Source organism: Suncus etruscus, chromosome 14, assembly GCF_024139225.1.
Source record: "Suncus etruscus isolate mSunEtr1 chromosome 14, mSunEtr1.pri.cur, whole genome shotgun sequence".
NCBI classification, from domain to species: domain Eukaryota; kingdom Metazoa; phylum Chordata; class Mammalia; order Eulipotyphla; family Soricidae; genus Suncus; species Suncus etruscus.
Genome location: NC_064861.1, coordinates 85,751,529 through 85,775,399, shown reverse-complemented (window position 1 = coordinate 85,775,399; position 23,871 = coordinate 85,751,529). Strand labels below are relative to the sequence as shown.

General features: G+C 41.3%; 2 protein-coding genes and 1 non-coding gene across 3 annotated transcripts in view; all 3 read left to right on the top strand.

The window, feature by feature from the left end:
- The window catches only part of LOC126028134 (cytochrome P450 2B11-like), a 260,434-nt gene that overhangs the window by 103,304 nt on the left and 133,259 nt on the right, over positions 1-23,871 (top strand). The gene's annotated exons all lie outside the window — the stretch shown is intronic.
- Positions 998-23,871, top strand: part of LOC126027511 (cytochrome P450 2B11-like) — a 34,539-nt gene continuing 11,665 nt past the window's right edge. The window contains exons 1-9 of the mRNA XM_049786506.1: positions 998-1,162; positions 9,005-9,167; positions 9,310-9,459; positions 13,460-13,620; positions 14,804-14,980; positions 16,814-16,955; positions 17,510-17,697; positions 18,028-18,169; positions 20,294-20,476. Of these exons, the coding sequence (XP_049642463.1) occupies positions 998-1,162; positions 9,005-9,167; positions 9,310-9,459; positions 13,460-13,620; positions 14,804-14,980; positions 16,814-16,955; positions 17,510-17,697; positions 18,028-18,169; positions 20,294-20,476 (1,471 nt within the window). The remainder of the gene's footprint in view (positions 1,163-9,004; positions 9,168-9,309; positions 9,460-13,459; positions 13,621-14,803; positions 14,981-16,813; positions 16,956-17,509; positions 17,698-18,027; positions 18,170-20,293; positions 20,477-23,871) is intronic.
- LOC126029363 (small nucleolar RNA SNORA51) lies at positions 11,629-11,761 on the top strand. Its single transcript, XR_007502975.1, has one exon. It is a non-coding gene; the product is annotated as a small nucleolar RNA SNORA51 (small nucleolar RNA).

Here is a 23,871-nt window from a genome sequence, read left to right as displayed (position 1 = left end):
ATGCGGCTCAAGTGCCGCATGTTTGTCACCCTGCCTCTAGAGGGTGTGTATAAATTAATTAATTGCTTATCATATTCAAATAAAAGTGTCAAAACACTTCAAATCTACACATTTGAAACAGAAGGCCAGTGCTCGAGGACAAAGACAGAGAGATCCTAGGAAATGTAAATCTTTGTTCATGAAGACACTTTGGTATTGGGATAAAGAAAAGAGAAATAAATATAAAATAAAAATAAGATAAAATAAAATAATAAAATAAAAGTAAGAGAAGAAAATCATCTTAACTTGAGTCATAAAATAGACCTCTGAGTTTTGATGTAGATGCAAAGTCATATTGATTTGATGCAGTCACTTTATGCAGATGGAAAGTATGATAAAAGGATATTTATAGCAAATAGTGCTGACAAAAGTTCATATTCCAGAAGAGGAACACACTTAGTAGGCCCTGGGATGAACAACACCATCACCCAAATGCAAATCCACCTCCAGAGGTGAAACCATACCATCTTCTAAGATCACACAACAAATAGACACAAGCACTCTAGAAAGTCCAGGTATAATGAAACTTCTCTTCATATATCAACATCATGTGAGAACATACATAGGTGCCAGGATGCATGTAGAAATACTTGTAAGTTTGAGTGTAAACATATGACTAGCAAAAGTAGGTATGCTCACCCACACACCCAGAAATTGAGCAGTATCTCTTGCTGTCTCTCTATCTCTCTTTCTCACACACATAGAGAGACAACACATGTGGATTTTGGCATCTGTTTACATCAGGGGTGGAGAGTATGGTAGAGTGACCAGGTTATTGGGCTGGATGAGCAGGAAATATGAGTCACATGATGAGTTTTGTCTAAATTTTTGCTACTGGGCCATGATGAAAAGTGAGATAGTCTGATACTATATATATGACACAGTGGCAGATTCAGGATTAAGAACCCTTTTCAACTGAGGAAGCAGTGGAGAGGAAGGCTGGCCAACCAGAACCAAGATGTTCACTGTCCTTCTCCTGGCTGTTCTCATGGGACTCTTTTTGCTCATGGGCTGGAGACACACAAACGCTCATGGACATCTCCCTCCTGGCCCCCGTCCCCTGCCCTTTTTGGGGAACCTTCTGCAGATTGGCAGACAAGGCTTCATCAAATCCTTCTTAAAGGTGAGACACAGAAGAGTAGGGTGTGGGATGGCTCCCCTGCTCCGTCTTTGAGAATCACTTTTAGGAGGGACTCAGACTTCCCTCCAGGTTCTGGTGGGTGTGTGGTGGTTGGAGACTAAGGGCCGTAGAGATGAAGCTAGTGGAGGGTGGTCAGAGCAGAAGTCCAGAGGCCTACATCTTCCTATTGGTGCCCATGATGTTTGTCCTTGGAAAAGATGGAGAGTAGCAGAGGAGTTTGGGTGTGAGTCAGGTGTATAGAATTTTACATTGTGCTGCCACCTTTTGCTGGAAGTGAGTGAGAGAAAGAAGGCAGGAGCACTGAGAAACAGTTGTCTGTAATGTCAGAAAAAGAGAGCCATGTGGCCTATTTAAGTGCCAGGAGAACTAGGAAGAGGGAGGGATTAAAATGGTCTCCACTAATCATTATTGCTGAGTAGCAACGTGTGAATGGAGAAGGGAATATTCTAAAGCTGGGCATGGTATTGCAGCTTTCTAGGGATGATTTCATGTATAATTATTTCCTTATCTTTAAGAACACAGTCCATGTCCACAAGTGGACTAATCACTTCTGAGTATTGCAATGATTCTGGACTTGTAAATTCCTGGACTACTTCTTTCCCCTCAGCATGGAGGGGGCCAGGATTCAATTTCACTGTGGTGGTAATTCATCAAGTCTCTCTCTCTCTCTCTCTCTCTCTCTCTCTCTCTCTCTCTCTCTCTCTCTCTCTCTCTCTCTGCCACACCCAGCAGCACTCAGGGGTTACTCTTGGCTTTGAATTCAGAAATTGGTCAGGGGACCATTTTGAATGCCTGTTATTGAACTTAGGTCTGTCATGTGCAAGGCAATTGTCTTACCCTACATTGTGCTATCACTTTGGCCCTCCAGGGAGGTTCTTTTATAGAAACCTGGTAGTCTGGGAGAAAAGCCCTCATCTTCTTAGAGGTAAAGATAGTGAGCTTGGAAATAGTCCTTGTCTTACACACACAACAGGGTCTTTCAGGATGAAGACAGGACCATCACAAGGGACATCCTCAGCAGTGCCTCCCACCATAGAGCTGCAGAATACTTGACCATGTCTGTGCCCTTCGAGATTTGGTAAAAATGATGTACCCTCTGCACTCCATACATCCAATTCTATTTTCAGACATTTGACTTTCTACAGCACTTCCTTAGCTCCTGAAAGGACCCTGAAAGAGTCCACACCCTCTACTGGCATAGCTTCTTTGTGAAGAAGTAGAAAGAGTGGAAAATACAGAGAAAACAGAGGACAGAGTAAGAAAGAAGAGTAAGAAAGATATTGAAGGATGAGACATAGAGGTGAGATTCATTATTGTTGGAGTCAGATTTATTTCTGTTTTTTTTTTTTTTCCCCTGGATTTAGCAGTTACTTACTGAGACTGTTTCCTTGACTGTAAAATGCAATGAAGTTGATTCTAATGAGCATTTCGTCAGATTGCCTTGAGGAAGTGAGACTTGACAAATAGCCTAGTGTGTGGAAATGCTTGTCTTTAGGCAACCATTTTGACCCAGTGATGTCTGTGTTTGCTAAGTCAATAATCCTTACCTGATTCCTTTTGTGCTCCTAGGAAATATTCTAGGTGTTGGTGATAGAGCATTGGACAAGAAATGCAAACTAAGCTAAGAAAGAAAGAAGCAATTACACACTATACTTCAATAAAACCAGGTGCTACTTTAGAAAGTGTGGGGGGGCAATCATTCAGGTGGCAAGGCATGGATAGGCATGGTTTTATTTCTGAGCAGAAACTTTGGAAGGAAAAGGTAGAAAGCACTGGAGAGAGGCAAGTCTCTGGGCAAGATACTGAGGCAGAGCAAGCTCAGGACATTTGGGGAGAGAATTGGAGACTGCTTCCAGAAAGCCAGCAGGGAAGAGGGTGGTGGGTCTGTAGGAGAAGAAACCAGAGGGTGGTGGGACCCATTATCTAGGGATGTAAAGACCATGGTGAAAAGAGACTATTGATTTATGCCCAGTCCAATGAGACCACAAAGTGGACGTGGGGGTTTGGAACACATTTGACACTTTGTGAATTTACATTTTAATGAAATTAGTATCACTTTTTAAAGGGGTGCTTTAAGTGAGCTCAGGAATAGAAACTGAGGGACCAGCATGGAAATTGGCAGAGCTCAACATAATTAAATTTTTTTTTAATTAAAAATTTTTATTGAAAGCATTGTGATCTACAAAATCCTTCATAGTTAGATTTCAGACATACAATGAACCAGGCCCAATCACACCACCAGTGTCAACCTCTCTCCATCAATGTTTCCAGAGTGCATCCTATATTAGCACTTTGCCCCTTGGCCTTCCTGTATAACAGGCCCATATTAAGTTTAGTTTGTTAGAGTTTGGGTCTCTTGATTCTATCATTGTTGACTAGGTTTTGATATAGTTCTGTATTTCTTTTGTTTCCACCAATGCAGCCAGACCACTTGTCTGCTGGACTCCATCCTTTCTTTTTTTCTCCCTTCTCAATTTTGCATCAGAATGAAGAAATATGAGGTAGAAGAAAGCAATAAGTGGGGTCAGAGTGATAGCGCAGCAGTAAGGTATTCGCATTGCACATGGCTGACCCAAAACGGACCTGGGTTCTGTCCTCAATGTCTCATATGGTCTCCCAATCTAGGAGTGATTTCTGAGAGCATAGACAGGAGTAACCCCTGAGTGGCACCTGGTTTGGCCCAAAACAAAACAAATAAACAAATAAAAATAAAACAAAAATCCCACAAAGCAATTCATGTCCCAAGGTTCTATGAAAAAAGCAGGAGCTCCTACCTAAATGATAAAAGCGGGTTGGCAGTTTTTTTTTGTATATGCACAGCAAAATTTGGTGAAGATAGAAAAAAACTTTGGCCTAAAACAGAGTGTTCCTAACCATGAAGCATCCTGCCAAAAGACCAATTATAGGGTCCAAGAATACTAAGTTGTCTAACCTCTAAGTCTTTCTTCATGGTCCCAGGATAAAGTTCTTCTCAATCACCATTGTTGCAGTTAGATCTTCAGTAAGTAGAGGTCATAGTTTTTCCGCAGATCCTATGTTAAAGACAGGGTGTCATGAAGTGTCTCCTGGTTTCATCTCAATATTAGGTTGCAAGGCAGGGAAACCCTGAATACAAGTTGTTGCTGTTTCATATGAACCTACCCTGGAGCAGGTCAGTGCCAAGGCAGCTTTAAGATATTCCCCAGAAAAAGTTTAATTCCTGGTGGTGGTTCAGAAAACCATTCCTATTTCAAAGATGGGACCCAAGATTCAGGGGTGAACAGCTAATGTCTGATTGACTGAAGCCTAAGTCAATTCACTATGACAAATGTTCAGGGTGAGAGGACCTCTGCAATAAAAATTTAGGAGTTTCTATTTCTGTTAGATAAGAAGATCTTTCTTTTTTTTTTTTTGGGCCACACCCGGCGCTGCTCAGGGGTTACTCCTGGCTGTCTGCTCAGAAATAGTTCCTGGCAGGCACGGGGGACCATATGGGACACCGGGATTTGAACCAACCACCTTTGGTCCTGGATCGGCTGCTTGCAAGGCAAACACCGCTGTGCTATCTCTCCGGGCCCAGAAGATCTTTCTATATGTACGATTTCTCCATTTTAATGTGCCTGTGCAAAAAGGAAAATGTCACAAGATACTACTGGTGCATATGGTGCATATAAAAATAATAAACTAAGCAATACCTATAGCCTGGTTCTAACATAAACTCAGAACCAAGAGAAATTTATCTTCTAGAATTTCCTACTAAACAAATTAAAAAAATAGGTGGGGAAAACTGCATCTAAATAAGGAAATACATAATAATAAGGAAATAGTCTTAAAGACATATATAAAGAAAATATACATGTTCCCTTTAAGTCTTTAGAAATAGTATGGGGGATATAATTTAGAGCACAGCTTCAACCTGCTATGTGGTCTTCTGAAGTCTGAAGAATGACTCACAGCAGTCACAGATCAGGAAATGTCCTTGAGCTGAAGGTCTCTCAAAAGCCAAATCCAGTAGCAAACAACAGTCCATGGCAAAGGGAGGTGGGAGAAAAGGGGCCACCGAGATTTAAACATCAGCAGCTGTGGCAGCAGCTTCTTCCTGGGCCTAGTCAGGAGCTGGGCTGGGAGGCTGTCCCAGCTTTGGGAGCCAGCTGGCAGTGAGTTGCAGTAGGGGGAATGTTCCAGTTCTTGACAATTTAAGAACTGAGAGTAAAAAGGGTTAGATGGGGAGAAATAAGAAATCAGGGGTGACACCTTGGGACGCAATCTCTATTCTTCCATTAAATCTCTATTTCACACTGCAAAGCTATAACCAACTTAAGACAGTAGTACCTCAACATTTCCAGCTCTCACTGGCTCTGAGGAGAGAGGCAATTTTTCCATTGCAGGGACCCTCTTGCAGGCAGTGAGAGGGACAGTAGAGGCAGTACTGATCAGTAGCTATTGAAGTGGATGCAAAAGGCACAGTGGCATATGCATGAGGATTTAATGGCTTCAAATTTCCCCTGGAACTTCTGTCCTTTATCTACTTTATTCAGGATTTACTCCTGAGAACAGTAGTACTATTTCTCCCCCTTTCTTATTAAACAGAAGTCTGTGTTATTCAATAATGATATGCTATTATTTGTGTTATTAAAATGTTATGTTTATGTTTTCAATAACAAAATTCATGAACATAAAAAAATTAGGCTGAGGAAGCAAAGGGACAGAAAAATATTTGTAAAGTGTTAAGCAGGGGAGGGGGAAAACTAGGGGTTATATATAACAGGCAGAAGGACTATATACCAACAGACAGGCATTATCTAAAATACAGACCAACATTAGACAGACATAGTGGTCACCACACACACACATATACACACACATAGATAGACAATGAAGATCGATCCATAGGTTGCAGTTGAAAAACTGACTCACGTGGCACCTGTCAGAGTGCTTAAAAATATAAAGCCAGGTCCAGAGAGATAGCACACTGGTAGGGTGTTTGCTTTACACTTGACTGACCCAAGACAGACCTGGGTTTGATTCTCTGCATCCCATGTGGTGGTCCCCTGAGCCTGACCAGGAGCAATTTCTGAATGTAAAGCCAGGAGTAACCCCTGTGCACCCCCCAAAAAATCAAAACAAAAATATAATGCCTGAAGGTCAAATGAAAAGGCTTTCTATTTCCTACCAAAATTATCATTGCTGATTTGCTGAAAAAGGCTTTCTAGGTTAGCTTGTGCACAGAACAATTATAAAAGAATCATATTTTCAAGTCTAGAACACTAGTAATATTTTAATGAGCATTGTAAAAGGAGTCTACACCATGAAGTAATAGATTTTGGTTCCTTTCTTGAAAGCAAGTTCAAAACATGGGCATTATGATATAGTAAATTAACTTGAATTAAAAATAAATTGCAAAAACATACTTTTTGAATGAGCACTGTAGCAAGTCTATTGCATGCAGTTGCCTATCCCAATGATATTTGTGAACATAAACATTAGATCATATTAGCAGAAATATTAAAATGAAAATGAATAAATTAGAAAAATTGTCAAGACATTATCATAATGAGCACTGTATTTGGAGTCTAATAAGATAGCATTATAATGTGAAACTAGGGCATCCAACCTATATCTCCAAGAACCACTGTGAACAAAAAGATTAAAAAGTTATTGTAGACATATTAATAAGACAATAAAACATTCTTATCGTGAATACTGTAGTGGGAGTCCATGGCTTCCAAAAGCATTCTGCACCTGTTTTATAAAAGATTTTTTAATAAGTAAAAAATAATTAAAATTTTAGTTGCTGGGATTGACAAAGCACAATGTCAGTTCAAATTGGGTTATATATGTACTTCCAATCTCATCTTTCTGCTTCCAATCTCACCACCCCATGACCTCATAAGTAGCCCCATCTTCTTGACAGAAATATATATCCAGTCAACTTCTATTGATAATGATTGGTAACTGAGATACACATTTATTTCTGAGGGTGGATGTAGCTGAATGAACCACATCTCATTTTCATTAAGCACTCTCATATAATATGAATATATCTTTTTTTTAATGGTCCCTCAGTCACGTGTGTTTGTGAGTATGTATGTATGCAGGCATGTATGTACAGGTGGGGGTACTCCCTTCATCATTCTTGTTTCCATCCTAACTCTTTATTCCACATGGCTGAGCACATATCCAAGTGTAGTGCTGTAGTCCTGCTGAGGTTGGGGAAGCCCCCCAAGCTACTCTCACCCACTCGTCTGCCTCCCAAGGGCTCGAAGTCATCTTTTGCCTGTGGTCATGCAGCACCTTTGGCCTTGATCTGGGTTGGACACCTGATGGCTGTGGCCATCCCTCAGACCAATCGTGGGATGACTACATTTTGAGTGTCCAAACTTGGTGACTTGTGCTTGGAAATTCAAAGTAGACTTGGGACAGTCAAAGACTGGATCTAGTGAGATATCTCCACTAAGTTTGTGTAGAGTCTTGAACTCCCATATGTAGAATGTATGACAAATGCATGAATGCTCTTATGCCTGGCTTCTTTCTTTCTTTTTTTCCCAGCCCTCTCCCCACCCTGCCTGACTTCTTTCAAGTGATGTTATTATGAGTTTGATCTAAATGCTGGGGTTAGCTGCATGGCATCTCTCCTCTTCAATGCTGCATAGTATTCCACAATACAAGCATATCACTATTTTATATTTATGTGGCCGCTCATTTGATCAATAGACCTTCTATGAATTGCTCTCTTCATTTTTGAGTGAACACACAAGTGTATATTTTTGTTAGATGTGTGACTGGCCATAAAGTTACTGAGTCCTTGAGTCACTTGAGTTCAGCTATAGTAGATTCAATCCTCTGTTCAATTAAATTAAAGATTGGAATCAAAGATGGTAATAAGAGAAATATCATTGGGAAAACCTACTGGCCATGTAGGCTGCAGATGATACAGATTAATGGGATTGAATTATACATATGTGTTGTATTAACTATTAATTATAGAGTCCTTGGATGGTGCATGGAGTGGATGGATGACACCTGCACCCCCTTTTAGCCTGGCAGGTCCGAAGGTTTAGGATAATGGCGAGGAAATAATCCACATATGTTCTATTATAGTCTGAGACACTGATAGTTGATTCCTGAATGTAATATTGAGCAATTTCCAAAGTGACTTGAATGATGTAATTTTTCAGATTTCACAATCACCTTGAGAGGGTGCTATGTTCCACACCCATCTACCAATGATGCATCAGGGTAATTCTTCAAGAAAATGTCAAGATGAGGATGGAAGGCTGGGGGTGGGTCAATGGAGGCTGATACTTCTATTGAAAATTCAGAGAGATATAATTGGGACAAAGGTATGAATATTGGTGATATTAAAAGCATTTACATGTTGCACTGGTGAAGGGGGTGTTCATTACATGACTGAAATCCAACCAAAGTCATGTTTGTAATTAAGGTGTTTAAATAAAGATATAATTTAAAAATAAACATTTACATGATGTGCTACTGAGAACTCTGATTACTGAGTCTGAGCCAGACCAAAAGCACTACTTTATTGGGGGAAGATAAATATAAGCCTATGTGATAAATATAAGCCCAATTCTTTTTTCATTTTTGGGCCACACCAGATGGCACTCAGGGTTTTTTTTTTGGATCTGAGCTTAGAAACTGCTCCTGAGCTCAGGGGACCATAGAAATGTCGGGAATTGAACCTGGATCCAACCTTGGTTGGCCACATGCAAGGCAAATGCCTTACCACTGTGCTATCTCTCTGGTCCCTGTATTTTAAATCTTAAATAACAAAGATGACCAGAGAGGTGGAAAATAACAGTAGGCATGGCATGGATATGTTGGCAGATCCGAGAGCAATATGGGGATGTATTTACTGTGTACCTGGGACCAAGGCCTGTGGTCATGCTCTGTGGGACAGAGACTATCCGAGAGGCGCTGGTGGATCAAGCTGATGCCTTCTCTGGCCGGGGGAAAATCTCTGTGGTTGAGCCTGTCACCAAGGAATATGGTAAGGACTAGAAGGTACCAGAAAAGATGGGATAGAGGATGGAAATTGGGGAGCCTGAATCCAGGATGGGAGGCAGAGGGTGGTGTAGAGGGACCCTACTTTCGACTTCTTCTGCAATCTGTCTTGTCTCTACAACCCCCAGGTATGATCTTTGCTAATGGGGAACGTTGGAAGATCCTTCGGCGATTCTCTCTGATCACACTGAGGAACTTTGGCATGGGAAAGCAGAGTGTGGAGGAGAGAATCCAGGAAGAGGCTCAGTGTCTGATGGAGGAGCTGCGGAACACCAAAGGTGAACCTCAGGGGAAGGGTAGAGCAGAAAGAGTGAATGTTAGGCATACACACACATACACGCACACGCAGTGTATGGTAATAGAAACGAGGGTGAAGATAGAGAGGGAAAGTAAAGAGAGAAAGACAGAGCTTTAAAGATTACCAGACAGGGGCCTGAGCAGTAGTACAGCAGCAGGGCATTTGCCAGGATGGACCCAAGTTCGATTCCCTGGCATCCTAGACGGTCCCCCGACCTGCCAAGAGCGATTCTGAGCACAGAGCCAGGAGTAACCCCTGAGTGTCACCGGGTGTGGCCCCCAAACAAACAAACAAATAAAGATTACCAGACAGAGATCTGGGGACAGATAAGTCATTGAGGAAAGTCATAGTAAGCCAGAATGGATGTTGTCAAGAACAGCACTAAGACAGAAGGTTAGAACATTCTTTACTTTGCTCATGAAAAACAACTCTATGAAAGGAAACAAGAGAGGGAAAAACCAGAGAGGTGCTGGGAGTTCTTCCTTTCCAGAGTGAAGAGCAACGAGAAAAGTGGGCAATGGGATATAGACAAACCAGAATGTACTTCTGGTTGCTTTTGGATTCTTCCTAAATGGGTGTTGATAGGACAAAAAGGTGACAGAGTCTTTTGTCAGGAGATTGGAAGAAATCACTACAGAGAATGGGAGGGAAAGACAGAGACACAGGGAGCAGAGAGAGATAGGGAATGAGAGACAAATAGTGAGAGACAAGGATTGAGAGGCACACAGAGAGCAGCAGCATGGCTAAGAGTCAGAGAAAAAGACACAGTGACTTTGTTAAATAGATCCACTGAGGAGGCAGAGTCCCTCTGTACAGTGGGTAGGGAACTCACTTTGCATGTGACCAAATCACTTTTGATTCTGGCACCTCAGATGGTTCCCTGAGCCCTGCTAGGTGTGATCTCTGAGCACAGAATCTGACTAAGCCCTGAGCACCACCAAATGTGGCTTCAAAACAACAAGCAAAAAGAGACCAGCTGATACCAGGACTGAGAGTGAAGGGGCCGGGAAAGGTAGAAAGAGAAAGGGTAAAGAAAAAAGACACTGGCAGACAGGGGCAGGAAAGCTCTGCAGGGGACAGGGAGCTATAGGAAAGATCAGGAGTGAGGTTGCATCCACCAGTGGTTCCTGGATTCATAGTGCTCTGTCCTCCCTTCTGAGTCTGGAATGTGCAAAGACCAGCCAATACAGGTGGAATTGTCGTGTCTGATGACCCAAAAGGTAGAGATTGAAGAAAGGTGTATGACAGTTAAGATCATCAAGGGCAGCATTTTTTAAATTGTACATGATTTTGGCAGATTAAACACAGATGGAACTCTATGACCTTTACCTCTGGTACAGTCTCCTGGGGGGGGGGGGGATCTGCTACACAGCTGCTGTTTTTGTCACTATCTGGGTCTACATCTGGGTTTCATTGATGCTTAGCTGGATACTCGACTCAGGTAAAGTTCTTTTGGAAAGAGGATACAATCAACTGGATTGACACTTTGACCTCTGTCCAACTGGGATCTATTGCTGAGAATGAGACAAACGAATAAGAAGAACAACAAGCAAACAAAAACAGTTTGTGCCTTAGTGTAGCCTGGGCAGTTGCTGTAGGCGGCTTCTGTCCTACAGTGCCAGTGGATTTCAATGAATCCTACTTCAGAGAGAGTGGGTTGCATGAGACGGCGAAATATGAAATAAATAATGACCACACACGAAATATGGGGACAACATGTTCTGGCAAGCATGTGACAAAATTTAATCTTCATGTTGGGCGTATATATATAGGGCAAAACCAGTCTTGGGCATGAAAGGGATTTCCCCTTTGACAGGGGGCGGGAGTATAGAGAAAAACCGAAATATTAACAGGGCCTGTTGATATTTACATAACAATATTACTGGCTAGGCTCAGTTGGAAAGGGTCTATCTAAAAAATTAGAAGGGAGAAAATGGCATAATATAAAGGAGGGTTGCCTGATATTTGTAGCTGGATCAGTTTTTCAGGTCTGCAGGTTAGCAAGAAGAAAACTGAAGCTGCTATTCTGCTATTGAGTTAGCAGAGAGCTAAGTTAAAGAAATGTAAATTTTGTAGAAAGCTAGTATCTACAGAGACTCAGCTAACTTTGCTGAATTGCTTTTAGATGTAAATAAGAATGACAAGAAGAGGCCTCCCAATGCTTACCACAGACTGTGTTCTTTACACTGACTGTATAGAAAGAGGAGGTATAGTAAGTGCACCCCATATACACCTCAGCCCAGGACCTTTGCCTGGTCTGTATTGTGAATGGGGGGACACGGAAGCTGAGTTTTTCCTCTGGGTAGGGAAAGCATGGGTGTAGGTGGGTTTAAGCTGCAGTTCTTTTCCTTTGGACTAAGGAGTGAAATAAATTAAGTAAAAAAAAAAAAAGAATGATAAGAAGAGAGCAAGCTTGTCTTTGCTGATTTTTGGTGCTGGGATTTCTCTGGGCAAAAGAATTTTATTGAGGCCATATTTCTGCCTGTAATTTTACAAGGCAGAAATAGCCAAATAAACAAAGGAATGTAATGTTAGTACCATGACATGAATCTAAGAAATATTGCCAGTAATCCACGTAGGGTCAAAAAACCTACAACGAATCTGCTGCACAAATATTTCTTGGAGAATTATCAGTTTTCCACGCCAGGAAAATCTGGGCATGCATCTGGTGGGCCTTTTGAGTTCCCCTTTAATGGAGTTGTCATATGCATGGCCTGACAGGCAGTCAATCTGTGAGCTCACAGGTTGGCCATTTACTCAATGCAACATTGCTCCCCTTCCCAGATCTCCAATATGTGGCTTATTATTTAAGTGAAGGAAACATTAAAGACTATCAGTAGGTACATCAAAATTTAGTGGGCATATGAAAAACAGAAGCTGAGGTATGTTAAACTAGTAGACCGATGAGCACCATTAAAGTACAGAGTAAAGCCATGAAATTCCCTCTTCTATTTTTCCTCAGATTGCCCTTTCTATTTAGTAGCCCTGACATTGTTTTTCTTCATTTTTTCCTGGTGCAATTTTTGCTTCCCCCTTATATTTCAATTTTTCTCTTTTGAAATTTTATTTTTTGGAATGATTGTGATCTACAAAGTCCTTTTTAGTTAAATTTCAGATATACAGTGAGCCAGGGCCATTCCCACCACCAGTGTAGACCTCCCTCCATGCATGAATCCAGAGTGCATCCTTATACCACCACCTTCTGCCCCTAGCCTGCCAGTCTAACTGACCCATTTAAGTTTAGATTGTTAAAATTTACATCTCTTGATTTGATTGTCATTGACTTTAGCATGGATATTTAGTTCTGTCCTTTTATTCCATCAATGCATCTGAGACCAGTTGGCCCCTGGCCCCCATTCTTTCTTTTTTGCCTTCTTAATTTTATAGAAAAGTACAGAAATATGAGATAAAAACAAAATAGTCCATATTCCAAGGTTTTATGAAAATGCTGGGACCCCCCATGTAAAGGATAAAAATGTTAAAAAAAGAGGAGGAAAAAAAAGACAAAAAGAGGGGCTTTCCCTTATATAAACTTGACTGATTGATTAATTGATTGAGCATATTCAGTGGTGCTCAGGGTTACTACTGGCTCTGCACTCAGAAATTTCCCCTGGCAGTCTGGGGGACTATATGGGATGCAGATCTTTCCTGGGTTGGCTGCATGCAAGGCAAATGGCCTATAGCTGTGCTATCTCTCCAGCTCCTCCTACTTAATTTCTAAGACCTCTGCTGTTTTGTCCATGGGACTATCCCAACCATGGTGTTCATTTTCTGTTCGGAGGAAAATACTCATCTGTGAGATGGGTACACCAGTAGGGATGACCAATTTGTGACTGTGATTGAAGTAGGTATGGCACACAATATGGACTCATGGAGGTCCCTTATCATTGTCCTGTTTCTGAGTCATTTTGGGCCAATGAGGAAAGTCAGAGTAATGCACAACACTTCAAGGTCCCTAATAACCTGCCTTCTCCTTCCAGGAACACTCCAGGATCCTACCTTCTTCTTCCACTTCAGTACCGCCAACATCATCTGCTCTATTGTCTTTGGGAAACGATTCTCCTACCAAGATCCTGAGTTCTTGCAGCTGATGAACGTGTTCTTAGAAATCTTTAATCTCCTGAGCTCCTTCCCCAGCCAGGTTATTAGAAGGGGAATGCATTTGGGAAGAGGTGAACACTTAGGGCATGCAGAGTACACGTGATCTGCTTGAGTAGGTAGGAATTTCGTGTAGGGCTAGAGAGAGCAGGAAAAATAAGGTTGACAGGGAGGCAGAAACCAGAGGTAGGAGAGATGGTGAGATAAAGTGAGAACATGGTCATGAGAAAGAAAGGCAAGTAATGGTGAGGTAGGAAGAGAGAATCAGAGAGTAGAATGAGACCAACATTCAGACTAGGAAATGTGAGTTTGGAAAAAAAAGGAAGATGCTAGAAAGAGGAGGAGAGGAGAGAGAAGGGCAGGGATAAGGGTTCTTTTGCTTTGTTTTTGGGCCACACCTGGTGGTACTCAGGGCTTACTCTTGGTCCTGTGCTTAGGGGTCACCTCTGGTGGACTTAGAGGATCATATGGAATGCTGTGGATCAAATCTTGTCTATAAGTCAGGCCCTGATAAAAGTTCTTGAGAGACATAGTAGAAAAGAGATGGTTGAGAGAAACTTCCAGAAATCCACTCTTCTGCCTAGATTACCAAATCATTCACCCAGTTCCCCAAATCTCTAGTAGATAAGGGATCCTGTTCCTTAATTTGGTCCCATTTTTCTCTTTCTCCTTTTGTTTGTCCCCCCTTTATTTTTATCCTGAGCACTAAGGGTGGCACACACAGTGGTTTTTGCATATCACACTTGGTTTTGGTGCTCAGTGGGAGCTCACATACTTGATGCAGTGTTTTTATACAGACCTTGTGCTTCTGTCCATGATTGTGGAGCTGATATACTCTTGGCTGTATTCAGGACATTACACACAATTAATGCTGGCTGGCTTCCTAACAGAAGAGCTTCAGGGATCACTCTTAGGCTCTGCGGTTCACTCTGGAAAAAGGTGTTTTTTGCTATTGAAACATTCACAGAACATAAGTCAAGGATAAGAGATGTGTAAAGAAAAGAGATGGAGGGGTGGGAGAAGACACCAACCTAAGGATGCGAGGATAAGAATGGAAGATGCAGGAAGAGCAAAATTCAGGAAGGAGATTGTATGGATGCAAGAGGAATGAGATAGAGATAGAGGTGGAAAGACAGACACAGAAGGATATCTCAGGGAAGTTTCCAGAAGCTGTATCTTGCTAAATTCAGCCCCAAAACTGTCTAAAGAAATCTCTTTTCCCACAGGTGTTTGAGCTCTATTCTCACATCTTGAAGTACTTCCCTGGCACACACAGGCAGATCTATAAAAATTTACAAGCTATTGTCGACTTCATCCGTCGCCATGTGGAGAAGCATCGCGAGACTTTGGACTGCACTGCTCCCAGGGACTTCATTGATGCCTACCTGATTCGCATGGAAAAAGTTGGGCCTGGGAGAGGGGAAGAAAGAAAAGGGAGGAAATGATGTAGAGTCAAGAAGAAAGGGGTACAAGGATGATGGAAAAGTAGGGGCATGGGAGATTTAGTGGGAAGACAAAGGGTAGAAGAAGGCAAGGAGAGAGACAAATAAAGATAGATTCTCTTGATACATGGCAGTTAACTTGCCATGCCCCTTGGGTAGCCCCACTGTAATGACAGTTGAACGGGTACACAGTACCTGGACATGCCGCTTGGGTTTGTCTGCTGTCATACTGCATATAAAAAGAAAAAGTTGAACAGTTGGATTGGGGGGGGGGGGGTAGTGCCCAAAGTGACCAAAAGCAGCACCTGCTGGTCCCGGGGGCCAAAGATAAAGCATGAGAAAGACGCTTTATATCTTTCTTTCTTTCTTTCTTTCTTTCTTTCTTTCTTTCTTTCTTTCTTTCTTTCTTTCTTTCTTTCTTTCTTTCTTTCTTTCTTTCTTTCTTTCTTTCTTTCTTTCTTTCTTTCTTTCTTTCTTTCTTTCTTTCTTTCTTTCTTTCTTTCTTTCTCTCTCTCTCTCTCTCTTTCTTTCTTTCTTTCTTTCTTTCTTTCTTTCTTTCTTTCTTTCTTTCTTTCTTTCTTTCTTTCTTTCTCTCTCTTTCTTTTCTTTCTTTCCTTCTTTCTTTCTTTCTTTCTTTCTTTCTTTCTTTCTTTCTTTCTTCTTTCTTTCTTTCTTTCTTTCTTTCTTTCTTTCTTCTTTCTTTCTTTCTTTCCTTTCTTTCTTTCTTTCTTTCTTTCTTTCTCTTTCTTCTTTCTCTTCTCTTCTCTCTTTCTCTTCTCTCTTTCTTTCTCTCTCTGTCTCTCTTTCTTTCTTCTTTCTTTCTTTCTCTTTCTTTCCTTCCTTCCTTCTTTCTTTCTTTCTCTTTCTTTCCTTCTTTTTCTTTCTTTCTTTCTCTCTTTCTTTCTCTCTCTTTCTCTGTCCTTTCTTTCTCTCTTTCTTTCTTTCTTTCTCTCTCTTTCTTTCTCTTCTTCTTTCTTTCTTTCTTTCTTTCTTTCTTTCCTTCTCTCTCTTTCTTTCTCTCTCTTTCTTCTTTCTTTCTTTCTTTCTTTCTTTTCTTTCTTTCTTTCTTTCTTTCTTTCTTTCTTTCTTTCTTTCTCTTCTTTCTTTCTTTCTTTCTTTCTTTCTTTCTTTCTTTCTTTCTTTCTTTCTCTCTCTCTCTCTCTCTTCTCTTTCTTTCTTTCTTTCTTTCTTTCTTTCTTTCTTTCTTTCTTTCTTTCTTTCTTTCTTTCTTTCTTTCTTTCTTTCTTTCTTTCTTTCTTTCTTTCTCTCTCTCTCTCTCTCTTTCTTTCTTTCTTTCTTTCTTTCTTTCTTTCTTTCTTTCTTTCTTTCTTTCTTTCTTTCTTTCTTTCTTTCTTTCTTTCTTTCTTTCTTTCTTTCTTTCTTTCTTTCTTTCTTTCTTTCTTTCTTTCTTTCTTTCTTTCTTTCTCTGACCAGTGAATTTCCCTCTCTCTGAAACCCCTAGGCAGCAGCAACAGGTCTCTGACTTTAGGAGGAATAAAAATCTACTTGGTTTCTCTCCTTAGAGAGTCAGATAGAGACAGACCATTAAATCGATCACAGAGCAAGGGACAAATGAAAATTGAAGTCTTGGTGAGACCCAGAAGCAAAAAGAGCTGCTGGGAAGAGAAAACAAACACCAAAGAAATGCTAAATTAAAGCCCAAGAGACAACTGGACACATAGAGAATGGATGAAATGTTGAACAACAAGAAATAGATGGAGGTTTCCAGAGAGGCTCCCACAGTTAGTGCCAGTCTAGGCTCCAATGACTTCAACACTCTCTTTCTGTATTCAGGAGAAATCTGACCCCAGCACTGAGTTCCACCAGCAGAACCTCCTCATCGGTGTGCTCTCACTCTTCTTTGCTGGCACTGAGACCACCAGCACCACCCTTCGCTATGGATTCCTGATCCTGCTCAAGTACCCCCATATCACAGGTGGGCAGAATGGGGTTTTATTTATGTGAGTGGATCACCTGATCTTTTTTAAGCTGCATATGTAAGACAATGGATCCTGGCTCAATGAGAGGCAGCATGTACTTTTCAGTCTGGGAGCTCTGCAGGTTTTAAATAAGCCCTTGATCAAGTGAAGGTTCCTTCTAGATGGATAAATGAAAACTCTGTTGGTATGTTCTCCAACTGCTGCTTCTTCTTTTAACAATCAACTCACTCTTTGTTTATCCCTCCTTCTCTTTACACATCCACTTATTTACCTTTTTTATTTAGCAGCTCACCTCTATACTCTCTGATCTGGATAAATCATCTATGATTTACATGCATCATTTTGCTTCTTTTGTGGAATTCTTGTTGCTCCTTTCCCTGCTATGTCTTCTAGAATTGGTTTTCAGGGATAACAATGTTGGAATACAATCTTACCTATAGGTTTTTTTTCCTGGCTCAGGTGCCCATGAATAGAAACACATAGGCCAAGAATCATCTTCTTGCTACATGTTTGTTTGAAGGCCACTTACAGTTCCTACTCTTACCTGCAGAGAGAGTTTATAAAGAGATTGACCAGGTGATTGGCTCACACCGTGCTCCTGCTCTCAGTGACCGAGTCAACATGCCATACACTGATGCAGTCATCCATGAGATTCAAAGATTTGTGGACCTGATCCCCCTTAGCTTGCCTCACTCTGTCACCAAGGACACACACTTCCGAGGATACCTCATCCCAAAGGTGAGGCCAACAAGAGTCCTGAATGTATCCTGTGTGGGCATCCTGTATTCTCATAATTCCCCCCTGTGGGTTTTTAATATTAAGTGCCTCTTTTCCTATAGACCCATCTGAGGGGAATGGGACTATTGAAATGCATTATCTTTGTTTGTTTGATTTGCGGCCATGCCCAGAGATTCCCAAGGCTTACTCTAACTATCCAATCAGGGGCAACTCTTGGCAGGGCACAGAGAACCATATGTTGCTGGGGATTGAACTTGAGTCAGCCTCTTGCAAGGCATGTACTGTACCAGCTATACCAGCTTACCTTCTGATCTTTTGACCTTCCTTAAGGGCACCGAAGTATATCCCATCCTGAGCTCTGCTCACAATGATCCACATTCCTTTGAGAAACCAGAAACCTTCAACCCTGACCATTTTCTGGATGCCAATGGGAAATTTAAGAAGTGTGATGCTTTCATGCCTTTTTCTATCGGTAAGTTAATCTTGCTCTGGTCCCAAATCCTAGTCGTGGTGAGGTCAGAGGCCTTTGATTATTGAGTAGTTAGCATCATCCAGTTCTTTAAGCAGACCAGACCCACTTCATCTTTATTATGTTGGATGAGACTCAATCATTAAGACCACAGAAATGTGGACACTAAGACATGTATATATATGTCAGTGTGTATCTCAATATATTTTTTGGCCACTCTCGACAGTGCCCAGAGCTTATTCCCAGATCTTTACTCAGTGATTACTCTTAGTGATGGGGGATAATGTGCAGTGCAGTGTATTAAACCTGATTTTAAACGCACACAAGGCAAATACCTTTATCCTCACCTGCTCTACTAGACTCCAGCCATGGATGTATATTTTAACTTGTACACTTCACTATAAAATGTTTCTTGAATTCTATCTTGAGTCCAGTCCTTTATGGGGATTCTGTCAGATAATTTGCCTGCTGGAATTATAGATCGTTTTACAGAAGCGTGTACAAGTGTGCAGAGTGGGATTAAGTAATGAGCTCATCAAGAATTGAATATTTCCTGTGTAGAGATCCCATCAGCACAAAACAACTGCTTGAATCATTTTTACTATATAAATCTAAACTGTAGTGAATGATCTATAGGTACTTTGGGTAATGTTTGTGCAATCAGGGTGGTAACAATTCCAGGAAGCATAGACTTCTACACTAAAGGTCTCATGAATGTGTCCATTCGGTCACAGGAAAGAGTGTGATCTGCAGAGTCTGAATACCAAGGGCAAATCTTGAAGGTGGGGACAGAATGGTGCCTCAGAAAAACAAGCCAGGATATTAGAAGTTTTTTTTGTAGGATCTCAATATATTGTCACTTGTGTGTATCCCCACTTTAATAAACCCTTAGTGTTCAGGCTTCTTAAACGTTGGGAGAAAAGAAGATCCTGAGGAAGTTCTTGTTTTCAATACAGTAACTTCAGCTATCTGTGGCATAAGAGGTGCATATGACCAATACTGGCAGAAAGACAAATCAAAAAGTATCATTAGAACAGAGAAATACCATTATTGTGTTGGAAGGAATGGGACAGCACTGGGCCACAGCAAAATTGTAGAACAATAAATCTGGAGATCTTCCTGAGCCTTTCTTAAACTCATGTTTCCTGGCTCTGTATGAGCAGCTGATGCCACACAAACAGGTGTCTCTTGTTCTCAGAGGCATCCACATTGCCTGGAATTCTGTCCTTGAAAGTTTTTCCACACATCATTAGTTTGCAAAGTAAATGGAAAGTTCTACCTTTGTTTTCATTGCTCACCACATTAGCAGTTGAACATGTTCTGGGGATGGTTTTTTTTTTTTATTTTGGAGAAGCTGATGGTAACCTTAGACTCCCATTCCCTCCAAACTTGATGTAAATCATCCAACTTTTAATTTTTGGCCTAAAACAGGCAGTTTCAGTGGCTTAATACTGACTCTATCATTAGGATCACCCCTAGCAATGTGTGGGAGACTATATGCAGTTTCAGGATTGAATTAAGGTTGACCATGTGCAAGGCAAGAGACTACACTTATATTATCTCTTTGGACCCTCATTACAATGTTATGTCACATTAACAGTGTTTTTATAACTTTGATGCTCTCAGGCTGAGATCAGGAGCTGGAGATACAAATAAGTGCAGTGTCAGAGACACATCCTCTCCCCATACAGAGAAAAACAGACAGCAACTACACATATATAGTCCTTTATGCAGGGTGGCATTATTTTAAGAATTGTTACCGCTAATAACTCCTTGACTTCTCGATGCTTCTATGAGGTAGGTCCACTCTCATATTAGATAGGAAGGACATTAAATTGTTTGATCAAAAATCTGCACACATTAAGAGACACATACATGACATGCACAGATGTCTAGGAGAAGTGAGTCCAGGTACTTGGTGGAGTTATTGAGAATTGTAAAGGAAGCCATACATACTTTTCTGGAATATTGCTTTTGGAAAAGCTGCCCAGAAATTGAACCTGCTAATCAGAAGTCAAACCCATATAAATGATATACAATGGAAATCTGTGTTTGGGTTTTCATATGAGACAGGACAAAGTAGGTGTGTGACCTGGTGTCCACTCCAGTGACCTTCTGTGCCCACAGGGAAGCGCATTTGTCTTGGAGAAAGCATCGCCCGGACAGAATTATTCCTCTTCTTTACCACCATCCTTCAGAACTTCACCTTGGACACCAACAAGGCACCCGAAGACATTGACCTCACCCCCACGGAAAATAGTGTAACCAAAGTGCCCCCTTCATACAAGATCAGCTTCCTGCCCCGCCAAAGTGACTGAGAGAAAGGACTCAAAGGATTTTGGGGGCATTAAGTGTCCTTGTCTTTCTAGGACATGCCCCCTTTCTCCATATCTTCTTCCTTCCTTAATAAGACTTGCTTCAAGCCAGTATCTCTTTCCACCCTTAATAGCCACCTCTACCAGGAAGTGCTTCCTGAGACTCATCTCCTTTCATCACAGTGCAGTCCTTCTGGTGCTCATCAAGGGTTAGCATTTAGTTGCGGGGATCCAGTATCAATGGACCGGTTCACTCTGGCATTAGTGACATGCCAGAAATTGAACTTGTGGCACTAAACCATGAGTCTATTTCTGCGCCCAATTTATTCTATTGTTTTTATCCAAGTCAAAAATTCTCAAGGAGTCTGAATCAAAGGCTAGTCGTAATAAGGAATGATGTACCATTTGACCACATTTCTTCTAACATTTGTTTCTGCTCCTTTTTGCTGTGGGTGAATCTTATTATCTCATTTGCATTTATCTGATCATAAGCAATGACGAGTGATTTTTTCATATACTATTGTCCACTTGTAACCTCTATGGAAGGCAGTATAAAGTCTTATTCATAATTAACAATTCAGATTTCATGTGACCCACCAATCCCACTTATTGACAACTCTCAGAACTCAAAAGCAATTTTCCGTTTTAAAAAGACTTTTTCCGAACATTCTCCTATACTCATTTCCATAGTATTCACAATAGCCAAGCTTTGAAAGTAATTCAAGAGTCAAGAATAGCAGAGTGGATAAAGAAACTGTAGTATATACATCCAATAGAATTCAACTCACATATTGGCAAAGATAAAGTCATGCAACTTGCTGTGACCTGAAGGAAATTAGAGTGAATAATGCTAAATAAAGTTAGTCAGCTGACAGGACAAATGAAGTTTGTTTTTTCTCATGTGAGAATTGAAATAAACAAAGGAATAACATTGGTCTACTACTAACTAATATTAACAGGCCATAGTCTGCCAAGAAAGGTTGAGCCTTTGAGAAAGGGATAATTACGTGCTGGTGGTGGGTGTGATGTTAGAACATTGCATGCCTATCATTTTTGGAAACCATGGTGCCTAAATAAGTGGCAAAAGGAAAATAATCATAAAATAAAAACAAAACACATTACAAGCCTGATAAATAAAACCAAAGAGTCAACTGGACTATGATTCTTCTAGGGGTTCTGGGTAAAAACTATTTTTTAGTTGTTTGTCCTTATTTGTTCGTTTTTGGCCACACCCAGTGGTGCTCAGGGCTTACTTCTGAATCAGAGCTCAGAAACTCCTTCTGGCAGGCTTGGGGGACCATATGGGATGCCTTGGAGAATTGTCAACAGCAGCCCCTCTGGAAGGGCTCTTCAATGTTATCATGCAGACCCTGGAGAATGAAGACAAAGTCTGGCCATATCACAAGGAACAGACCCATCTTCCATGGACCCATTAGCCACTGATTCTAACTCAATAGCAGAACTCCCTGTTCCTTCAACATCTATCTTACTTTCCCAATCAGCTCTATAGAAAATCTTTTAGTTCCACTGGGGACAATGTTGGCAGGAAATGTGCACTGGTGAAGGTTATTTTACATTGTATGACTGTAACTCAATATGAACAAATTTATCTGTGGGGCAAAACCCCAACTGTATTACAAACAACCTTGTAACCATAGTGTTTAAGTAAAATAAAAAAAATAGTTCCAATATGAGAGTAAGATGTGTTTTTGAGATATCTATCTATATATCTCTCTAGTTTTGGGACCACACTGAGTGGTGCTTAGGGGCTACTCCTGGTTCTCTGCTCAGGAATCACACTCATGGCTTGAGGGAGCATATGGGATTCTGGGCACTGAACCCAGGTCAACTGTGTACAAGGCAAATCCCTACCCACTCTTCTCCAGTCCCCTTTTTCTTAATTTCTCTTATCTCTCTCACTTTCTTCCTCTATTTCCTTGTAGGCACAGTGGCTTGCAATACTGTTACTGAGATGGTACATTGGTTCATGGTGTCAAGCTTGCTTCTAAGGGGAAGGGGAGTGCAGTTAGGACAGAGAAGGGACTATTATAACAATGGTAGTTGAAAATGATCACCCTTCATGATTTAAAAACTATTATTTTTTTAAACTTTGCTTATTGATTGATTTATTGGTTTTTGGGCAACACCCAGCACCTCTCGGGTTACTCCCAGCTCTGCACTCAGAAATCACCCCTGGAAAGCTGGGAGACTATGTGGACCACTGGGAATTGAACCAGGTCTCTCCCACGCAGGCTGCACCCAAGGCAAATGCCCTATCACTGCTCTAAATTTTTTTTTTAATTTAAACACCACAATTACAAGGTTGTTCATAAAAAAGTTTTTTTCACAGATAAAGTTGTTCATGATTGAGCTATAGGCACACAATGTACAACTATCCTCACGAGTGCTCGTTTCCTGCCACTATTGTCCCCAATTTTCCTCTCACCTTCCCTGATGCCTTATTCCTTTTCACCCACCCTCCCTTAGTGGTTGTTTTTCTAAGTTCACATTAGGGAGGCGGGAATTGGATGGTTACCTAACTGGACATAGTGGCAAGCTCAGGATAAAAGGCCCTTCTGGAAACAGGTGTGGACGTAGGCCAACCAGGATCATGGAGCTCATTGCGATCTCCCTCAAGGTACTCTTGCTGCTTATGACTAAGGCTCATGGACACTTTCTTCAAGCCCTCATCCTTTCCTTTCTTGGGTCACTTCTGCAGATGGACAGAAATGGACTGCTCAGGTTATTCCTAAAGGTGATGTACAGAAAGACAGAGATTTGGGGCATCTTCCCCCCTCTCAGTTCTTGGGGATCACTCATGGGTGGGACTGAAACTTCCCTCCAGGCTTGGGAATGGGAGTGCAATGGTTGGTGCTTAAGAAGCATGGAGATGAAGCTGGTGGAGGGTGCTCAGAGGCATCACTTCTCTGTTGCAAGCACATGGGCATTGTCTTTGGAGCTGGAGGCTGGGGAGGGATGTTTGGGAGTGAGCCATGGGTGTGGGAACTCACTTTCACTCTGGGCACCTGTCTACTATTGGAAGAGAGAGCCAAAAGGGCACGATGACACCAATGAAATAGATGCTTCCTTTGTCACAAAAGATGTCAGTTAATGTTCATTCATTGTGTGTACTAGGATAATAGGCATGAGAGAGGGATGCCCTGTGTAATCCTATAATGAATATCAATATGAGAATAAGGTAGCTGAGAGTTTGGAGCATTTGGTAGATCTGGGCTTGGTAGTACAGATTTCCTGGCATGGTGCTATGCTTTATTATATATTCCTTCATTAATAATGCAACCTACACCACCAACACACAAATAATTGGAGTTCAGGGACACCAACAATAACTTCTAGCTGCTGGAGCATCTCCGTTTCTCCTCCCAGGTG